Raw genomic sequence first — 22,076 nt, 5'->3', positions numbered from 1 at the left:
GGGAGACGACAGCCTTCTGCTCAGGTGGGAGGTCTCGAGTGTAGGATGCCAACTTCTCCCAGAGGTACAATTGGTACCCTGCCATGATGGTCTGGTAGTTGGCGATCCTCAGACCCAGCGAAGCGACGATGTACTGGCGCCTGCCCATGGCATCCAGCTTCTTGCCCTCTTTATCGGCAGGCACCGAGGAGTGACCCGACCGTCGGGGGTTGAATTCCTCCGTGACCAAGGAGGAAGGTGGAGGGTGCTTCACCAGCGCCGGCCAGGTGCCCTGCTTGATCTTGTAAAGCTGCTCGATGCGCTTGGATGTTGGAGGCTGATCACAGGGCACCTGCCACACCTTCTCCACAATCTCCTCAATACCCTCGAGCATGGGGAAGCCAACGGACGCCGGATTATCCCCATAGATACGCTTGAGGAGCTTGTCCTTGGTCTTCGGGGCTGCTGAAGAGATGTCCATCTCGAGAGCCTTGGCCATCCTTGCCATCTGGTCGGCGTAGATGCGGAGGTCCTCGAATGGCGAGTCCGCAGATGGCACTAGCTCCTCAGCCGGCGACGGTTCGGACCAGGACTCCGACTGGTAGCCGCCAAAGCTCTCCACATCCTCCTCATCGGAACCGAGCTGGGATTCCGGAACCTGGAGTGGAGGGGGAGCCCACGCCGGCCTCGACGTCGATGGCCCCGGTTCCGACATGGAGAAGCCGGCAGGTGCTCCTTCCCACTGGCAACGGTATGGCGAGGGGAGGTAGGAGGCCTGTCGATGTTGGGACGCAGTGGACCGGGCCGATCGGACACTGTCCCCGGACCGACGTCGCTCACGACCGGCAGCTGGCGGAGATGGACGGGCAGGGGAAGGACGGCTCCGACGAGGAGACGGGCTCGGTTCCAGCCTCGGCGACCGAAGAGCAGGCGATGGTCGGCTCCGACGGCGCGGGCTCGGCTCCGGCCCCGACGAGAACTCTGCGGGCACCGTCTCGAAGGCCATCGGATCCGGCACCGGCACGGCGAGTTCCTCTGGTTCGGGGGAATCCAGATGAGGGGAAGGCGTGTGAGGAAGCACGATGACCTCCTCCTGGGGAGCGGGATGCGGCGACCGATGATGTTTGGTCTTCTTCTTCTTCTTTGCCGGTTCCGAAGAAGACCTCGGAACCGACGCGCTCCTCGCCTTCGAAGGGGACCTCGGCTTCGACCTCTTAGGCTTCATCGGAATCGACCCGGTCGTCGGTTCCGATCGGGGACTCGGTACACGGATCCTCGGTTCCGATGTCGGTCTCGGATCCGACCTGGTGGAAGATGCGCTACGGGGCGGCCGCACCGGTCCCTGCGCTGGAGAGGCCGCTCTCGACGCCGAGGCACTCGGGGGACGCGGTTTCGACCCCGACCTCGCGGAGGCCACTGAGCCAGCTCTTGATTGCCGTTCGGCAGAGGGGCTAGGGCCGGCCTTGGGGGAAGGTAACGGGGCGCCTCCGGACATGACCTTCTGCCACAGGGAGGAGTTCAGTCGGGCCTTACGCTCCTGCCGGGCCTTGCTGGTGAAGCCCTGGCAAATCCTACAGGCCGACACATTGTGGGTCTCCCCCAAACAAAAGAAGCACAGTTCATGGCCATCGGTCTTGGCCATTTTCGTGTGGCATTGGAGGCAATGCTTAAAGAGAGCCTTTGAGGCCATCTTCAGGGGCACGCTAGAGAGAGGTCAAACAATCCGGGTCGTATTTACCGAGTCCAGTCAAAGTCCAAATCAGTAAGCCGAAGAGTAGTCGAGGTCCAAAGTCCAAAGTCAAAAGCCAAAGATCAATCAGAAGTCAGAAAAAAGCACAAAGCACGGAGCAACGAAGCTCACGTTCTCTCCAAGCGGCGGCAAGAAGAGAACTGAGGGAAGGGGCCGTTGGTCGCTGGAGGATCACGTGACCGTTTGGGCGGGAAAACGGTCGCTGAGGCGCGCGACAAACGGCCCCTTCGGAGCCATGGAAGCTCTAGAAAATTCTCCGGCGGCTGGCCTGCGCCTGCGCAGTCCCATGTGTGGAGGCACAGAAGAACGAAGATGAAGAGAAGGAAATAGGCTGTGGCTTCTCGGTGAGTTTCTGCAAGATCTAGTATAGACAAAAAGATTTTCCATTTCTTGTTTTCACATTCAAATCCATGTCAGAAATGGGAACTCATACAACTGCAGAAGCAACATCCATGATCAGAGAAGTAGCAAGATGCAGCTTCTTTCACCACAGAAGTAGCCATTGGGATCCTCTCTCAGAGCCAAGCTACAAGTGACGCCTGACACAGGTTGGACACTTGTCAGCTTCCCTCAAGTTTTGATGGGAAATGTAGGCGTTCTAGTCTTGCAGCTTGGCTCTCCATTTAATTGAAGTTTACAAAACAGCAGTCTATGGGAGGGAGAACATGCGGTCAGGAGGGGAGTGCAGGCATTGGGCTCTCACCGGGTGCCCCCCTTCCCCTCCTCTGTGTGTGTGTGTGGGGGGGGTTCTGTATACTTCAATTAAATGGAGAGCCAAGCTGTAAGACCAGGATGCCTACATTTCCCATCAAAACTTGAGGGAAGCTGACAAGTGTCCAACCTGTGTCAGGCGTCACTTGTAGCTTGGCTCTCAGTCATTTCTCACATCTCATGCAAATAGGTCCATTCACACATACTGATGTATGTACTGGCTCTTAGCTTTAATAAGCACGGAGTTCAAAAAACTATTCAGTTCAAAAAACAAACCTTAATCATGTAAGAAGTTTGTAGCTCTTTACTGAACACAGTAAGATGGCCCAGGCTGAAGGGCTTCACTGGCCTGGGATGTGGCTCTGAATAGAGAGAGAAAATTATTGGAACAAATGCAGCCTGGCAATCTCACTGGTCCTCCCTTCTGCACCAAAATAAGCAAGTTAGTGATAATTGTAGAAGGGATAAAAACCCTGAGAGGTCCCATGATTCAGAAAGTGGTAAACAAAGATAATCGATCAAATTTAGCAGAAGGCACATTACCAGTGCAGAAAGGGTACTGCCTCAACACACAATAAATTTGTACTTGTTTTGTTACCCTATTATCTCAGTGCAAGCAGAGACATAAAATATTCCGTTGTCACTTCCTACAGCACTTGATTAAGAAAAGACTAGGGTTCATGTGAGCATAACATATACAAAAAATACCACACTCCCTCACATTTATATGAAATAAAACTGAAGTCTCAAAGCATTCTGGACACAGGAACATCAACAGGTTGTATAAGTTGTCACAGGAGGAGCTAATTAAAAGTGTATCAGTCATGGAATGGAAACACTTCGTTCTCAAAGGATTTGCAAAACAGAGGTCCAGCTATGACCAGCAACTTCTTCAGTCTTTAATTATAATAACCTGTATCAATATTTTCAGCCAGGTTGCTAATAAGCATTATTCTTTTCATTAGAACGGTCCTGCTAAAACTTAGAAAGTACAGAACAGCACTTATGAGCAAGGATAACAGAGCAAGAATCTTTGGGAGAAAACAGCACGTGGGGTGGACCAATAGGTATGTGTGATTCATTAGTACCATTAAAGTTGAACACACAGTGTACAGCCACTTTAAATATTTGAACCCAAAGAAGCTAAATAGGCTTAAACAACAGGAATTTAGGCTCAACAGTCTGAGCAATAACTGAAACAAGTTTATTATGTAGAGTTCCATACCATGCTTTTAACCATACTAAACATATGTTGGCATGGAAAGTTCAAATGATGTATGAAAAAGAGTCTGATTTGGGAAAGGAAAGAGCTCTTCACATGTTCTTTTCCTCATTTTTGCTTCCTAGGTCTGGATCTTGTGATATGCAGATACAAGGATTGAAGATCTTTCCAACTATCACCCCATGATTACAGCAATTTGTTCTAGTCTTAAGGAAGTTTATTCCTTAGGATGTGTGGACCCACATGGAGTAATAGCCATGTGGGTCTTCTGGAGGCTGTAGTGGGGTTTGGGAGAAAGACCAAAGTCACTCCCTCCTTCCCTCTCCTGTTGTCAGAGCTGTGCTGACCAAGAGGCAGAAAGGATGATTTCATCCTTCTCCCAGACCCCACTGCAGCCTTCTGACCCATATGACTATTACTCCAAATGGGTCTTGCCACCCCTGGAATAAACTTTCCTGTGGTCAGCAAGGTTTGTGATGCGAAGAGAAATATGAGAAAGCTCATGAACACCTTCCACTGATGGGTCATGGGATCCAACCTGTAATCTGGAAGTAAGCATCACCCACTAGGAAGGAAGGGTTAAAAGAAAAAACAAACACCAAAAAGCAGGCCTGAATGAGGAGTTTTATAATTCAATCTGTTCAGTTTTTTTCCAAAAGCACTTTGCCTATACTTCCATCTTTTTGGTGTTAATAATTTTCTCTCACTTCTCTTTACATCTCACAATCTGTTCTGTAACCTTTTTGCAGTATCACAGCTTCACCATTTTTTTCATATCGTTCCTCAGTATCCCTTCCTCTAGCCTTGTACTACCCTAGCTCATTGTCCACCCCACATTTCCTTCCTTAAGCTACCCAGAATATGAACAGCTGCATTCATTCACAGTACACAGATGTGTCTTTCTTCTAGCCCTTCTAATTTATAAAAGGAAAGCACTTCAGGAATAGTATGCTTGTCTTGCAGGGCCCATATCAGGGTCGTACATGGTAAACCACTTTGGGCCTCATTTCAAAGTAGAAGCAGTATAAAAACTTGAAAAATAAATAAACAAATAAAATACAGAATGAAGGCAGTATGTAAATTTTAAGGAGCAATCCACATGCAACTCCAAGCTTTTATCATTGCACGTTGCCTTTGTAACAACATTTCTGATTCATATACATGACTTTTTCCTGAATCAAAGCATACTGATTTAGGCATATAGAGATGTAAGGGGAAAATGCGTACATGTTTATAAGCAAGACAAATGTCATGTCTGCAGCAATTACTTGTTAAAACTACAAGCAACATCTATGCAACTGATTTACTCAGAATAAACCCCTGCTGGAGTCGGGTGCAGAAGCCCTATACACCCTCTCTGGCCCTGAGTGTATTAACAGCCTCCATTCCTGAAGAGAAATATCTACTCACATGGGGCGTAGAACATGACAAGGGCATGTCTCTTTTTCTTCAAAAATTCCCTGAAGTCTTCACCAGCAAGGTGAATAACGCTTGTTTGTCTTTCTTCCCAAGTTGGTTCAGGTGGAGGCGGTGCCTGAGGACTGAAGAAAATGATGTTTTAGACTTAAATGTATAAAGCACACAGAATCTCTAAACTTTCCATAGTAGTCATTTGCCAAAATAAAACCTTTCTAAACTCTACCTATCTCAAAAGCTAGAGTAGCAGCAGATGTTCAGAAAATAAGCAACAAGTCATTTTCTTCAAATTATACATTTTGATTTGACTCCTTAGGAGTAATTTCATTTCTAATGTTAACAATAGGCACAATCAAATCAATATGGTCCATTTTTGCAGAAAGAACAAGCAACCAGGAAAATTTAAATAGAAATGTGAGACATAATTGATCATTGTGTATACAGGCTAATGGAAGTACTGTAAAACAAACCACATTTAAATCTGAAAGTCCAGTGGACATGATGGTGCCAAAAATCTGAATGAAAAGGAGTTTTATTCACATAGCACTGAAATGCATTAGGCTACTTGCAGTGGTAAAACACACTGTGAATTTGGACAGCAAGGTGGCATGTAAAAAAGGAATAAATAGATCATCTGTATTGCCTTTAGCGGGGGATCATAAATTACAACGGAGTGACTGCTTGGATTTTTTAAGTTTCCTTGTTTAACAAGGAAAGAAAACAGCCCAAGGCAACAAAATTATACATTTAAAACAGTCAGATGCTTCTATCATCCTAGTAACGTTATTTAAATTGTTCAGATACATTAATCTATCTACGCAAACAAATTTTACATTAAACCAATATTACGTAATTGGTTCAAGGTCAGATGTGGAGTCTGCAACCAAGATCAAATGTGGAGTCTACATCTGCAACCAAGACTGAGAGGAACACAAGTATACACACACAAAATACACACAGATGCTGTTGTTAACAGTGATTGTGTAAATACAGCAACTGAAATGTACAGCTGTGTTACACAGAGATGCCACACAACAATGAAGACACAACTTCCAATGATAGAACAATGAGTTAGAAACCATGGATCCGTTTCACTTACGGTGGTGCTTTAGCCTGGAGCAACAGAAAGCAAGTCCGGTCAGAAGAACATACCCCCATATACCCCCAGCTGAGAAACTATGACTGAGAGACATTGGAATAGCAAGATGCACACAACTCCTATATGCTTCTTGGTACCCTTTACAATCCTTACCTCATTCTTTCTCAAAACAATTATCATCCATGGATTAAAAGTTCAGATTGAGATACAAATTCTCAAGGCCCTCACTGAGCTGAGATTTGGACCAGACGTCCTTGGTCCAAGTACAACACAATTTCTACCACACTAACAGTTCAAAGGCTTAGCCCCGAGAGACAATTCAACGGCTTGTTAATTCTTGGACAGCTTGTTTTGTCACAGATAAACTTCCTGTGGGAACCAGGCCTAGTTAAAGTCTCTCTCACCATTCCATGTATTAGTATTTAAGGTATGTGCAATATACTTTAAGTTCCCTCATAAAAGCATGGCAAGGCCAAATTAATTAAGCTTGCTTTAATGATCTTTCAGGAACCACAGATAATAAAACTGCAAAATACTCTTAATTAAACTCAGCTGTTCCAAAGTAGAGGGTATATGCCTCCAGGCATATGTATCCCAATTATATGGTTAAAAATTCAACAGTGCCAAGTAGTTTTCAAAACATTAAAAAAGAGAGGTCTTTTTATGTACTCTTGTTGCCAACCTGGCAAATTTAAGGTTTTTGAACAATAAGGAATTCACACACCCTTTTCCAAAAGGACACTTTTGTATTTCTTTTCTGTACACAAGGCAGATTACTCCAGACACACATAGAACCATACATGCATTTTTTTTTACTTACGGTCGGATTTACTCATTTGATTCAAAATTATGCAATTTACCCCAGGCTAATTGGCAACCTTCACAATGAATAACTTCCACAACCATCAACAGGATCACCACCACCAAATCCTGCCTCTTAGAATTAAGACACAGTTTTCAGTACGTATTAAGCTTTAATTTCTACAGTAGCAGGCACAAAACAAATTTGTTTAAAAGATGTTACTTTTCCATTGTCAGTAATTATTCTTTTTGCACCTAGATATAAAATGAAATCTGAAGTGCACCAGTAAAACCAGTGACACAAAGAATAAGTATGGACTTGTCTCATGTGAGAGGAGAGTTGGGGGGATGCTATGAGCCTTCCGTTGATGCGTCATTTGTTTCTGGTGCCTACGCTGCTGAATCACACATAAGAACACAAGAGTAGCTGAGTTGGAACACATGAATGGTCTGATCCAGATTCCATTTAGCCATTCTGGTTAACAGACATTGACAAGCAGGGAACATGCAAGGACCTGCAGGGCATCCCCCCACTATTTCATCTTTTCCTTCCCTGAAAGCCCCCCATAGCATTTCCCCTTTTTCTGCTTCCTTCTCTCCTTCCCACCTACCAACCATCCTATCTTTCTCCATCCCATCTGAAGCTTCCCTGGCAGCCTCTGCTTGGGGAAACTATGGGTCAGTTGCACAGTAAGGAACCTGTGCGGACTTGCAGGTGGCACCCCTCCCTACACAATTTCATCTTTCTCTTCTCCTGGCAACCTTTCCCTGTTTCCTCCTCTCCTTTCCACCCACCCACCAGTCTGCCTTTTATTTGCCCTTGCCCGTCTTCAGCAATAATATTTATTTCATTTATATTCTTTTTCTCAGCTTTCTTCATCCTCCTTTCCTCCATTTTATCCTCACAACAACCCTGTAAAACTAGGTCAGGTTGAGAATGTGTAACTTGGCCCAAGGTCACCCATTAATCTTCCACAGCAAAGTTGGTATTTGAACCTGAGTCTCTAAGATCCTAGTATGAAACTCTAACCACACTAGCTCTCATGAGGTGGCTGCTGCTGAACAGCAGAAGCAGCCAGTCCTTGATGAGTCATGCCAGTTGCATGATATCAAGCCATTCTGTGGCTGCTGCCAATGAGTCCTCCCTAAAAAGTCAAAAGAGCCTTGGAAAGGGCCCTGCCTTTTTACTGATAGAAACCAAGGCTTGAAGGCTGTGTGATTGCCTAGCAACAGCCAGTGAAGACATTTGTTTCTTAAAGTTACAGGCACTGTTTCTATTATTTTGGGGTGGTTTAACTCCCTACTTTTTTTTTTTTTAGGTTTCAGATATTTCTACGATCCTGGATTTTTTTTCAGGTTTGTAGAAAGAACTGTCTTATCTATTCATGGCTCTCATCTTTGGACTCAAATGCAATAGTATTCTTGTTTTAACCCACAGAGACTGGCATTGAGACATGCACTGCTTTTGAAGACAGAGCTTCCATTTAGCCATCATGGCCAATGGCTGTTGATATAATGGTGACTTTGTCTAACTTCCTTTTCAAAGTCATCTGAAGTGAGTGCTTTGTAGTTTTCTTGGGTGACTCCTTAATTCTAGTATTATACGAGGATTAATGAATGGCCTCTAACCATTATTTCTGTATCATGCAGTTCTATCTTTCAGCTTATCATCACTGGTTCACCTGCTACTTCCAGACTCTACTACCCCATTCATTCACTAAAAGAGACAACATCTCATAAAAAGGATGATCCCATTCCTATTTCCTGTATATGGCTGTGCAGGAACCACTAAAAGATCTTAACAAAAGAAAAACTACCGCCACCCATGACTTTAGGCTATCACCATAGAGCTGGAAACATACTCAAAGTTCAAGTGGCAAGGAAGACACCTCTGCTTTGTCTTACCACATCCTTGAAATACTTTTAACAAATTCTGAGATGCTTTAAAAGGCACAAATAGCAACAACATTTCTATTGCAGAAGCAATCAAGTCATCACCATGAAAGAAAAGACTTTAAACACACACACACACACACACCAATTTATTTTGTAGAATTGCCACTATTGTCTCTGGAGAAAGGCATAACATATTGGAAAACACAAAACATTTTGTTTTGGAAAAAATTATAATGTATTAGAAGAAAATTGTCTTTCAGGTTTACTTCCTTTTTTGTTGAACATAAGTAGCCCATTTTTTGTCACTTTCAATGTAAGAAAACAATTTGGGTTGGTTGTTTCTTGTGTTTGAGAAAAGATTGAAGTAGAAGACGAAGTCAAGTTGAACACTGAAATTAAAAAAGTCTAGTTAATCTTGATAAACCTTTGGCACACACCACTTACTTTAGGAGCCATTCTATAATTTTACTCTTTGTTCGAAGGTGTGGCAGAGTATATTTTTCCTCGCCATCCTGAAAGTACTTGAGAGTTGGAAATCCTGATATGTGAAATCTTTCTGCTACGGCTTTGTTGACAGTAGCATCTACTGCTGCCAGGACGCTTGCTCTCTGCAACAGAAAGCATTAAGGTTATTATATCTGTTACTGTAAATTATTAAGTTACATTGTAAGATTAGATGGGAGATGAAGAATTCATACAAGCCAGTCAATCCAGAGCCCTGAATGGGTTTACAAAGTGCAAAGCACATGTACAGAAGTGCCCATGAGGCCTTTAATAACCAAAAAACAGAGTGTTTAACAGGTTTTCAAAATGACAATTCCCCAATCCCCATCAAAGCTCTGACACTAGGGTTTTAGTTGTGAGTTATAGGTGGCAGTGGTAGGGAAGAGGAGGAAACTGAGCATGGAGATAGTCAAGCTATTAATTGCCTGACATTTAAGCATATGTGATAATGGAGTCATCTAGCATGCCCCTGGGCCTTGACTGGAGGGCTGCTATAAGCATATCAACATCAGCTTTCACTTGTACAGCTGTCCTGAGGGCCATTTAATGGCTTTGAAAATTTAACCCTCGTCTCTGAAGTCCTTCAAACCTCAGTGAGCAGGTTGGGATTGGTTTCAAATATAAGATACCCAGAGGGCAATATTTTGAGTGCTCAAATTGCACAGGAAGGTCAATTTTTTAAAAATAGCATGCCCTTATCTATTAAGATGTGGCATTAATTGCACTAACAATAACAAATTGTGCCTAATTCTTCACTGTGCATGACAGAGATGTAGACAATGAATCAAGCCAAAGCATGTGACACCTGCTTAAACAGATGTACAGAACACTCTCATTAGCTTATAAATACATTATATAAATGCAAGCCATAGGTTTGCATTAAATATGAAATCGGTAATTAATGGAGGGGACAAAACATTTCTGCACAGCATTTGGTCTTGATCATGTTACATGCAACAAAGCCCAAAAGCCAAATATATAAATACCCAACTTTTCTGTTGTTTGTGTTTTAAGACAGAATGTTCTTACTTACAATTTTGGCAGAGCTCATGCATTACTGATGAAATTGTACTTTGGAGCCATCTTTTTCACAGCCCCTTGGGAAGGTGAGCATAACTGAAATTGTTGCAGCGAGAAGAACGATTTTTATGATTTCGGTTATTTATTAAGGATCATTTGTAGAAGGGGCAAATTAAGGGAATTAGCTTACATCACTGTCAGCATGGAGCATCTCTGCTGCCTTCTCATATTCTGGCTTCATCTTCTTACAATGCCCACACCCTGTTGGAGAAAAGTTTAACTGAACATTTTTGGCAAAAGAAAACTAGCTAGTGCCACTACACGTTCCTAAATATTAGATGGCTGCCCACAGCTCTGTTGAAAACAATATTGGTACAAATCCTACCTGCCCACCCACCCAGTTTTTCAAAATAGGGAAGGGTGGCATAGGAAATGGTTAAGAAATACTACTACTTATAACACTAGCAATAATAAAGTTAATGATGTGTCAAGTTGACCCAATCACTGATACTGAATGTAACAAGCAGTATGGTACTCAGATATTCTGGAAATTTACACAGGTATTTATCAGAACACAGTACTTGCTTTCTTTACATTACTGATGGAAAAGTGACATAATGCTTTTCCTAAGCACACATGCTTCATGCACCTACTTTCAGCAATCTCTACTACAACACCTTGTAATACAGGCTGGTATTATTTGCTCATTCAAGGTGAGACCTGAAAGACATCAGCCTGCCTGAGAACACTTGGTGGGTTCATGGTGGCTGATATGAAATTTGAAGTAGGGGGTCTCCCAGCCCACAACTCACACAGTTAGACATGAAACTTTTCTAGAAGCTTTAGAAAACAGTGGCTGGTACTAGGGAAGGCACAGTGATCGAGATATTACTATACTTATTGCTTTGACTTCACTTGGATGCTCACTAGATGGCTGGCCTTCAATCTAGGGAAATAAAGGTATGTACTTTGATGCACTGAAGTGTGAAAAGTACTTCCCATGTTACTGGTACAACAATGCCTTTTATACACAGTCTGCAGTCTCAGAATGGATTCTTTGTCCTCTCAACAAAATGACTTCACAGAATCAGTATACTATCTCTTGAGGGAGGAAGCACAGAGCCTTGACAAACCCTAATACTTGTATGCCAGAAGTGCATGAAAACGGAGCAGCTCTACACCAAGTCCTTACTTTAGCCCACTTAAGTGGCATCAGCACACTTTCTAATGTCTGCTTGCTTGGCATGACATTTTTAATTAGCTGCACTGGAGCAATCTATAATACTATGTTTTCAGCATCTAGTTGCACTAGTGTCAATTTTGCTTCTCTGCTAAGCCACAAATCCCTTTTCACCCATTATATACATATTTTAAAGATAGGATTAGCCTGTTAAAAAAATGAAATGAACAGCTGTTCAACAGCAACAGTTCTATTTCCTTATGAGCATCAAGAATATTTATACATATGTAGAAAAGATTACTTAAATGTTACCATAAGGGAGTAAAAGGATCATTAAACAGAATACACACGTTTTCTGAGCTTAGAAGTTTTTTCCAATCCAGCCCAAGTTTTAACAGATGTGCTGACAACATCCTTCACTGAAGGTAATGCTGCTGCTTCCTGGCCCAATCAACACAAATGAATTTTGGGTGGGGCCTAACATGCCTGTGGCAGTTATGTATGCTGACTAGATACAGGAAGTTGTGGGAAACAGCTCATTTATTACCACATCTCTCACACTTTTTGAAATCTTGTGTGACAGAACCTCTAGGAAGATATATAGATTTATTAACAAAATGTATTTATTTATTTAGAATATTTTCATGCCGCCTCTTCAGAGTCCTGCTAGAGATGGCTCACAATTAAAAAACATAGTATAAATATATAAGCCTTTGAAAAACAAGCCATTAGACATAAGCAGCATTAAAAATGTCCTTAAAACAGAACAGACCATTAAGAAGCTGGTAAGATAAACTCTCTAATTAAAAGCCTGGATAAAGATGTGTTTTAGCCTAGTGTCTAAAAAGAAAGTTAAGTAGGCGCCAGGTATGCCTCAAGGGGGAGAGTGTTCCAAAGATGAGGCGTGACCACAGAAAATGCTCTCTCTCTACTCACCACAAAGAGAGAGCAGATCATGAGTATTTATTTGTCCACTATTAGGGCCAACCAAATATTACACTGCGGATACATTATTGGATCTCCCAGTAAGCATTTTAGCCTTAAAAAGCAACCATTATGGACTGGGCCTGCAGCACTGGGGGAGAGAGTAAACAGTGCTGTTTCTGTGATAAAAATATCCTCCAAGTTGTTATTGACCCTAGCAAAGAGAGGAGGGGAAATACAATTATATATTACTTTTTCCTTCTCCCAGAGTTAATATTAACTCCAGCCCACCTGATTTCTACCAGGAAACTGGCATGGGAAGATTAAATCCCCCACCCCACCATAATTTAATCCAAATTGGAGCACCTTCTCAGTTGCTTGTTAAGGCTAATATACAACAGGAGATGCCCACTGTAAATCTGGCTTTTAATTAAACCATTTGGCTGCTAACAGAAAACAAAAAGGCATGAAAGCAAGCTCGTAAATAGTCACTCTACTTCTTGCCGGAGGCAAGTAAGAATCTCCCTCCAGGTAACTCCAGGGAAGGCTAACAAAAGCTGATTATTAACAAGCAAATGACATCCATATGTATATTTAGACTTATTTGCATTGCTACAAATTAAAAGTGGTTCAGTTATGTTTAGCCTATAGCATAATAAACACCAATCTTTACTGAATTCTTGCTGTAGCCACTACTTATTTATAAACAGAATGGAGATGTATTGCTGATTTTGCTTTGTTGCATATAAATGCTCGAGTAAACATCAGTTGCAAAGGACTTAATCCCATCAAGTGTTTGCACAGTCAGAAAACCAGAGAAACTGAAGTGGGTTCCACTGGAGGGGGCACTTATTTGACAAACAGTATTTTCATTGCATGATGGGTGTTGTTTGAAAGATGTCTTCCCACAATAGACCCAAGTTTCTTCTGGCTAAAAGACAACAACAGTAGCTAGCCAACTGTTATTAAGAATGGAAGAGACCATTTTTCAGAGCTTATCTTGTAAACAAATTGCTTACTGGTGTACAAAACCTGAGGGCAGGTAATAAACTTATAGTACAGCAAGCTAAGGAAATACTATATAGGTATACATCATTTCAATCAACTCAGTAGCAGTTACTTTTCCCAGGTTGAATTCCGGGGTTTTCTTCCACCCTGTTTTGTTTGCAACAGGAACAGACAATGGTATAAATATACAACTACACTAGGATCTATTGATCAGTACTTACCACAGCCACTGGCAATTGTGTTAGTTATGCTAACATGCGGTTATATCCCCATTTTGCACATGTTATTGATCAGACAGTGAGTAGGTTAATCTGGGGTGTGGAATCCTGTAGTACACTTTGATTGCGTGCCAAAATCAGATATAATGAAATATACATTATATATCATGCCCAGTCTCAACAGACTCTCTGTTTGGATAATTACAACCTATAGGAAGCTGAGGAACTAAATGATAAGACAAGCATCTGCCCCCATCTCTAGCTTCAAATAAACATATGTTACAAAATGCAACACAGATTAACTTCTAAATAGGTTAGCATGGTCACCTTCAGACAATAGGCAAAACTGACTTGAATCCATATTTCAGAAAAAGATCCAAGTTGACAAGGAAATATAGTTTTAATTGTCTACACAGGACAGGGCAAATCACTCACAGCAAAGGGATTAAGCGAGAATTACTCCAGAGATATTTACATGGTGACTTACGCACAAGTGAGAAATCTAATTACTTAGACCTTTCATTTCTGTACCTGACATAAGACATACTTCTTGGGTTCACATGTGCTCCCACAAAACCCTCTCTCTAAAAAAACCCCATATTTAGAATCAGAAAGGATTTTTCAGTCCAGGCCAGACATGCCTTCCTCTGCTGCATATGGCATTTATCATCCGGTGTTCTCCAGCCATTTGCTCTGCAAGCCCCTTTCTGCAGTGTGTTTTGCTTTCTTCCCGGAGAATCATGTCATCTGACACCCTGTACTTATACAAGAATGATCCTGCTGCGGGAGTGGGAGGTAATGTGTGGATAGCTTCCATTCCTAAGAAATTCACTTTGAAATTTCTGTTAAAAATACCACTAGTGCGTTCAGTGACAAAATTAATGAAAACACAATGGAGTTTTTGCTTGAAAGCAAATAACCCCCACAAGGGAATTAAAACAGAGTTTCTGTGTATCATGGAATGCCACTATAATACCTTCCAAACCCTTGCATCCCTCCCCATTTATTTATCCTCTTATCCTCAATCACCACCTGGCATTGTGGATCACAAACACCTGCTAGATAGCAGTTTGGCTGAGGAACCTGCCAGATGCTCAACAGGAACCAGCTTGTTAAGGCTCACTAGCTAGCTTCAGCTCAGGAACTTGAGCTGTAATGAACAGAATTGTAATGGAGCACGATCCCCTGGAAACTTTTCTTCCTCCATTCTGGGCACACTATAGACGTTACCTGCTTGCCTAGACCCTTCCTCAAATAGGTTAAACAAACTTAACGGTGTGCCTCAGCAACCTCATTCAAAAAGTCTCCAGCTGCCACATGGTTTTTTAAAAACTCCAAAATTAGGTATTAAACCCACACAAATCATAAAAATTATTTGTTTGAACCATACAAACAAAGACCAGTCAAAGACCTAAAGATGCTGGAAATTGGAATCAGTTTACTTGCCTACACTACTCTGTAAGTAAAATCTTCTGCTGTCATCTTAAGAAACTATTGAGATATCCAAAACGACATCCACACAACATTGGACATTCCGCTACCGCAATATTTTTCCTCTAGATTTTCTGGTGTGGAAAGGACACTCCACAAAGTGAAAGATCGTAACATAACCAAATGATGTATGGATTCTAGGATAACTGAGTGGTTCTAGCTGCTTTACTTTTCACTTTCCTCAGTTCAACTGAAGGTTTTCAGCTGTTATACTTTTCCTTGTGGGTCTACCCACATACAAATAAATTATATTCACCACTCTGTCATATCCTTCCCCCTGTAAAATCAGGCTACCCTACATTTGTCAATTCAAGCTCTCCAGCAAGTAGCAACTTCAGAACCAGAACACACTTTGGGGGCCAGAACTCTTTATAGGCATACTCCGTATTTCCAAGGCTCGACGTTATAGAATCTTTCCCAAACTGTGACTATGGCCTAATAGTGGTCTCTACCTAAAGACTGTCTATTTGAAATCTAACTGGATGCCAAGTACAAATTCTGTTATTAAAACATACTACTCAAGTGAAACAAACTTCTAAATTGTACTCAAAAGTATAAAATTTAAACTTCCTTTCTATGTAACCTCTGGGAGAAGGAGAGGGTGGCACAGAACACATTCATCCCTGAATCCATGCCCCATAATTCATCATGTATTATTCTAGTGACCAGACTTAGGGAAGAAAGGCTGTGAAGATATGACAAGTCTCAATCCACTGCACCTTTTAGCAAACTATAGATTAGGCCTTCCCTTCAAGATTACAACACTGAATTTAAGAGTTCTGCTAAAAATTGTTATTCATGGCTCCCTACAGGGTCACAATAGGGGCAAGATTTACACTTGAAAGCTGCTCTAAAGAATGGTTTAAAAATCACACACACCTGGAACAGAAACACACTTTGTTTTTATTGCTGTGCAAGCTTAACTTTTCTCTTTTACAAAGGCAACTTTTCAAATCCAAGAGCTTAAAGCTTAGAATACAAAATGATATATTTGGGTGTAAAAATCATCATCATTTTAAAGGGCTCTGGCGTGGAACTGCTGCCTTGCGGAAGCTATATAAAGCGCTCAGAAGCATGTGATGGAAGTCAGATGTTAGGAGTCAGAGGCTGGGTTGGCAGCTGGCCGTTATTCCATCATGCAGCCTTTGTTTTGAGGCTCAACCTCAGTGCTAGACAGTGAACAATTTTAGAAACATGTATATGTATTACCACAAATGGTCAATGCCCTTTTCCCCCGCTTGGAAGAGAAGACTTCCCTGGGGGACAAGGAAACATTCTAGAGGCAGTGAAATCAGCCCAGAGTGTAGCTGGCACACAGTCATCACATTGCATGTTTAAGACAACAGCATACATCCACAATTCATTAACAACTGAATGATTTTGGAGTTCTGGGATCTTTGCAAGTGACCAAAATTGTCCACATACATCTTAATGGTTCTTTCCTTTGGGAGAAATATTCCATTTGTCCACTGGCCATCATTTTGCCTGTAAAACCAAGCAAGCCTGACAACCTCCACTGGAGCACCACCCTGAGAAATTAATAACTTGGTTTTTTGTATAAAAAAAAATTAAAACAAGAATAACTTGTTTTACACTCTTTTCAGGTTACTATTTTCAGTGGCTTACCAAAGAAGTCATGATGAGCCATAGTTATTTTAAAGTGGTGGAGTGTGTGCAACACTCTCTATCTAGTCTGCCAGTCATAAACCAAGAAATCCAAGTTCAAGTGTGAACCCTGGTTTGTAAGCTTCTTGTTTTTCTCCTGTTTCCTGGCAAGGAAGATATCTTCTGTTTACTGCAGCCTCTGTAGTCAAGATCCCCTGGAGGATGATGCTACATAAACTGTGGTTTGAAGAATTCAGAACATCACAACAAACTGAAATTAGTACAATTGAAGTTAATAAACCAGCAATACACTCTAGCTTGAAAACAGTGGCTTGGATCTTATGCAGTGTGAATGGAGCTGAGCCACACATAAACAACTTCCCTCCCCCCACATACTGCAGTCTTTAATTCCCCACTCAGATGTATCCCTAAAGGCCAGCTGACTCCTATGATGGTCCTGGAGTCCAATTAGAAAGCTTCAGTAAGAAGGGGGGGGGGGAATCACCCTCCCTTCTTCTGTGAGCAGCAGTGTCTACCATGAGTGGAAAGGGATATTAATCACAGTTCAGTGCCAACCAACAATTTTATTTTGTTGTAGTATCTGCATCTGGGCATCATAATGAACCTTGCCATGGGATCTGAATTCAGTCACCAACTGGCTAGCATGGGAGAGCACTGGATGTTTCTCAGAACCAACTTTGGGGACATCCTATGTAAGCCATTATTCTAACATGTGCACGCCAGAGCAGAAAGGCGAGAAAACGAACTGGGAGACACCCTTCAACATTTAAAGCAAAAAACCAAAACAGCCAAACCCCTAACTACCTAAGTCTTTTGTATGAGACCTGTCAGACTCTGGAGAGTGCACCCTGATGTCATTTTAGATTTGTATTTGCATAACTCCACTGACAGCAATTTACTGTTCTATTTACACCCTTTGAGGGGGGGGGGAACACTCTGGACTGGAAAATATTACATGATGAAATTTAACTGTTTTGAATCTGGGATGGTATAGGCATAATTGATTCCAGCAACAACGTGTGTGGGCTAGATCATTTCAGTGTGCCTCTTTTCTATAATTTTCTGATTTTATCGACACAGACAAAACAGGGAAGTACACATGGCAATAGTGGGTAGAAATGAAAATATTAACCTGGGCAGAAACAAAAAAAGCCTTAGGCTGCTGCTCTCTCTCTGCTGTTCTGTACATATTTACTGGGAATCTTTCCATTCACCTGCTATTGCAAAAAGCAGCGGGCATATATTAGGCAAAAAGCAGCGTGCATATATTAGGAACAGTAAAACTGAAATCTACAGAAAAAAACACTGCACCTCAGTCCACCTTCTTTTCAGCATTCTTCTTTTCTCTGGTCTTTCAGGGTCAACCATTAACTCCTAACAGCCAATTCAAAAATCACAAAAATTAAACACATTAGACCTTTGTGTAGTTTTAGATTCCTCCCTGCTGAGCTATTTTTCAACCAATAAAACATTCCAAGATGCAGCTGCAGTGCTGCAAAAGGTCTACTGAGATTGTCCAGGGACACTTCACAAGGTTTGATAGAACAATACCTGTGATGTGCATTCTTGGAAGAGATGCCCTTTTGTGTTAAGTGAATATTGACATGACTGTACTAAGAACCAAAGACAAAGAAAGAGAAATGATATATCCAGTCCTGGGGGGAAGAGAAAAGGTCAAAAATCAAGTACAAGGACACCCTTATGCCACCTGTAAAAGGATAACATCATTTCCTTCTGTGTCTTCTCTGAAACTCTCAAGAACTAATGGCATAGCTAGGAAGCAGGACTCGCAGAGCACTATCAGAGCACCGTTCAGAGCTAATTGCCAACATGCCCATTCAGCCCCTATCATGGTTACACACTGACAGGGATGTCACACTTAGCTTGTAGCTGGTAGTATCTGTAGTGGCTTTGTCTTGTCATACATCCCAATTGCAAAGTGCTGACTAGGTGCATTATGTTCCAGCCTTGACTGGCCAATATCCAGCATGTACAGAACCAGATAAACCTAAAGGGAAGGCGAAGCAATCTGTCCCATGTAACAATCTGTCCCATGCAACATACCATTAAAGGATAGCAAGTTGTTCCATTTATTGGCATGTTCTTACCAACTTGGGAAAGGCAGGATATTTGGATTTCTGCCCCAGGCACTAAAACATCTTAGGCACTCTCTGCCTAGAGGGAAAAGATTCACCTGCCAAAGTATTTAGACATTCTGTGGTAAGCCAGACTTAGAGGCTTGAGTTGCTCTTTCACTTGTCACTAAATCTGGGTCTCCAACGCTGTAGCAGCTGTCAGGAACACTTTCCATTAACTCCTCATGCTGAGGAAGCACTCTCGGTGGCAGCTCCTCAGATTTAACACCGGCATTCCCTTGTGATCTGACCAAGCTTGGAAGTCTTCCAGAGAAAATGGATGTTGTTCTGTCTCCAAGCTCACATTTAGTCACAAATCAATCATTTTAACAGGAGTATTTTTTTTGTGAATCCTCTTTTCCCCACAACCCAAAATTTAGTCTATGGCTATGGATAAGCAGCAAAATTTAAATAAAACAAACACTATAATTTTTTTCCCTCATGGATGCAAAGTTTTGTTAGCTTCAAGAAGAGAATGCTGAGAGCTTCCCTATTGCCTCTGGACATTCTTTCATTAGGTATATTTTCCCCTTGAAAACTGCTTCATAGTAATATTTTAAATGTACAGTTATTGAATCAATCTAATAAGGTGTGCTGAGTGATTAATGCTTTCAGCTCTAATTCCAACTCGTAAATGCACACAAAAAAGAGAAAACAGAAGAAGCTTATTGTCCCTGGATTTAACTATTCCATCTGGAGCATCCTCAGTCTGCAGAATACAGATGTCATACTGCCTGTTCACACCACTTGATTATGAACATCTATTGAATTACTGTTTCTTTATACAGGAAAAAAAATCTCCACAGGCCCATCATCTAGCTTTTGACCCTATCACATGCAAGGCTGTGGCTTGAAGTTAGACATGTGACAGGCAAGAACTGCTGATCACCAACAGGCTCAAAGCAGATGAGACAACATGGAATATCTGGTGGTGAGGTGACTTATGAATGCAGGATCCCATTCACTGATTATTCAGTTCTATTGACAAGGTACTGGAGTAATATTAGTATTCATTAGCTTACATCTACATGCTTCCCTGGCTGCTTGCCACAAATATTTCTATTAGCATAATGAGAAAACCAAAGTTTAAAGCATTGTTATTAGCAAAACAGGAACTGAAGATGTAAAGAGCTAGACTAACATTGTAGGGAGGCCCAGGGCTACCAACTTTGTCAAATGACTGGCCTATATCCTAACATTTATTATAGTTCAAATTATCTTTAAGAGTCTTTCAACAACATTCTATAAAGCACCACACTGAAACGGAGCATTAGGGTAGGACAACAGTGCCTAGTCCTGATACAATGAGGTGCATCCAGGTCAGGGTAGAAAAACAGTGAATAGTGTGAATAACAAATAGCCAGAGGAGAAGGTTTAAAAAATGTAGGCAGTGAAATCTTCATCTGCCCTTAGCAAGTGTTCTTCAAAAGGCAAGATGGCTAAACAGTTTTAAAATTAAAATAAAAAATTACAGTGGAGGATTAAGCTTTTAAAATGGTTAGAAAATGAAGGTATCCTAAGAGCTGCCTATTGTATTGCTTTAGTACGTTTTAATCCTGTGCTTCTTCCATGGAAGATGGCTACAAGTGTTTTGAGGAGAGGTTTGCAGTGGAAGTTTTAAAGACAGGGACACAACTTCATCTCTTAAGCAGACAGAGACATAACCATGAAGTTTGGTCTCCATAGAGGGTTTAAACAGTTCTGAGAATGTCTGCTTTATAAATTTCTAGTAAAATCAGTAAACATCCCACACATCCCAGTGGTAAAAGAATCTGAGAGCGCCTTCATGTTCCTTACACCTGACTCCTTAGAATTCCATCACAGAGAATAGGCAGCAATGTTGTCAGATGCAGATAAACTGAAAATATTAAGAGCCTATCTAGCATGAGCAGTACTGGATCCTGGAGCTTAACACAGGTGTGTGCCTAGTTCAGCGCTTTAGTATTAGAAAATAAGACCTGTTTATGGAATAGTTTAATATAAATCATGTAACAATCCTTTTAAAGGCAAGTAAACTTCAGATCTTTTTGGATTAAACAAGTTCATAGTTTGCTGCTCAAATCCCAAGCAGACAATTCAAGAAATAGGCAGGAGAAGGTGATGGATCCCCAAGATTGTGAGATAGTGGGAAGATCAGAGGCAACTGTTTTTTTGCTTCAGACAGGTACAGATGCCTGAGATTTCAAGAAAGTACTGGAAAGTGGAAAAGAACAACATGGAGTCATAGAAACTCAACAGCAGGATTTGAGTCCAGTGGCACCTTAGAGACCATAAACATTTTCAGGGTATAAGCTTTTGAGAGTCAAAGCTCCTGAAAGCTTATACTCTGAAAATCTTGCTGGTCTCTAAGGTACCACCGGACTCAAATTCTGCTGTTCTATTGCAGACCAACATGACTATCTACCTGAAAATAGAAGGAGTTGATGGAACGCAGACATAAATTGAGTTGTGTACAATCTATAGCAGCAAACTCATATCAAGCTGCCAGTTTGGTGTAGTGGATAAGAGCAGTGGGAGTCTAATCTGGAGAGATGGGTTTGATTCCCCACTCCTCTGCTTGAAGCCAGCTGGGTGACCTTGGATCAGTCACAGCTCTTCCAGAGCTCTCTCTGCCCCACCCACCTCACAGGGTGATTATCATGAGGATAATAACAACATACTTCGTAAACCGCTCTGAGTGGGTGTTAAGTCGGCCTGAAGGGCAGTATGTAAATCAAGTAATTATTATCATCACCATCATCATTATTATGGCACTACAGGCTACCAACTAAACAGGTTATCAGATGAACACATGAAGCTGCTTTCTCTGGCTGGGGGCAACTCTCTGGATGTGGAGAAAGGCAGGGTATAAATGAAGTAAATAATAAATAATAAAAATGATGATGATGATGATGATGATGATAATGCATAACTTTCCAGGGTCTCAGGTGCAAAGTTTTTCACATCACCTTTTAGCTGGAGATACTGAGGATTGAACTTGGGACCTTCTGCATGTAGAGCTGACATCCTACCTCTGAGACACTGTCCTTTCTCTAAAGAATGCTTACTATTGACCAGTTGCTACAGAAATAGGATCTTTTTAGATAGGAAGGAACC

At 41.7% G+C, this 22,076-nt stretch overlaps 1 protein-coding gene across 1 annotated transcript in view; it reads right to left on the bottom strand.

Moving 5' to 3' along the window:
* Positions 1-22,076, bottom strand: part of PDIA5 (protein disulfide isomerase family A member 5) — a 289,332-nt gene that overhangs the window by 65,419 nt on the left and 201,837 nt on the right. The window contains exons 12-14 of the mRNA XM_054971351.1: positions 10,589-10,659; positions 9,319-9,482; positions 5,073-5,203 (exon numbers count right to left, since the gene is read on the bottom strand). Coding sequence (XP_054827326.1) covers positions 5,073-5,203; positions 9,319-9,482; positions 10,589-10,659 — 366 coding nt within the window. The remainder of the gene's footprint in view (positions 1-5,072; positions 5,204-9,318; positions 9,483-10,588; positions 10,660-22,076) is intronic.

Source organism: Eublepharis macularius, chromosome 2, assembly GCF_028583425.1.
Source record: "Eublepharis macularius isolate TG4126 chromosome 2, MPM_Emac_v1.0, whole genome shotgun sequence".
NCBI classification, from domain to species: domain Eukaryota; kingdom Metazoa; phylum Chordata; class Lepidosauria; order Squamata; family Eublepharidae; genus Eublepharis; species Eublepharis macularius.
Note: the sequence above shows the minus strand (reverse complement) of the source record. Positions and strands in the feature narration are given on the sequence as shown.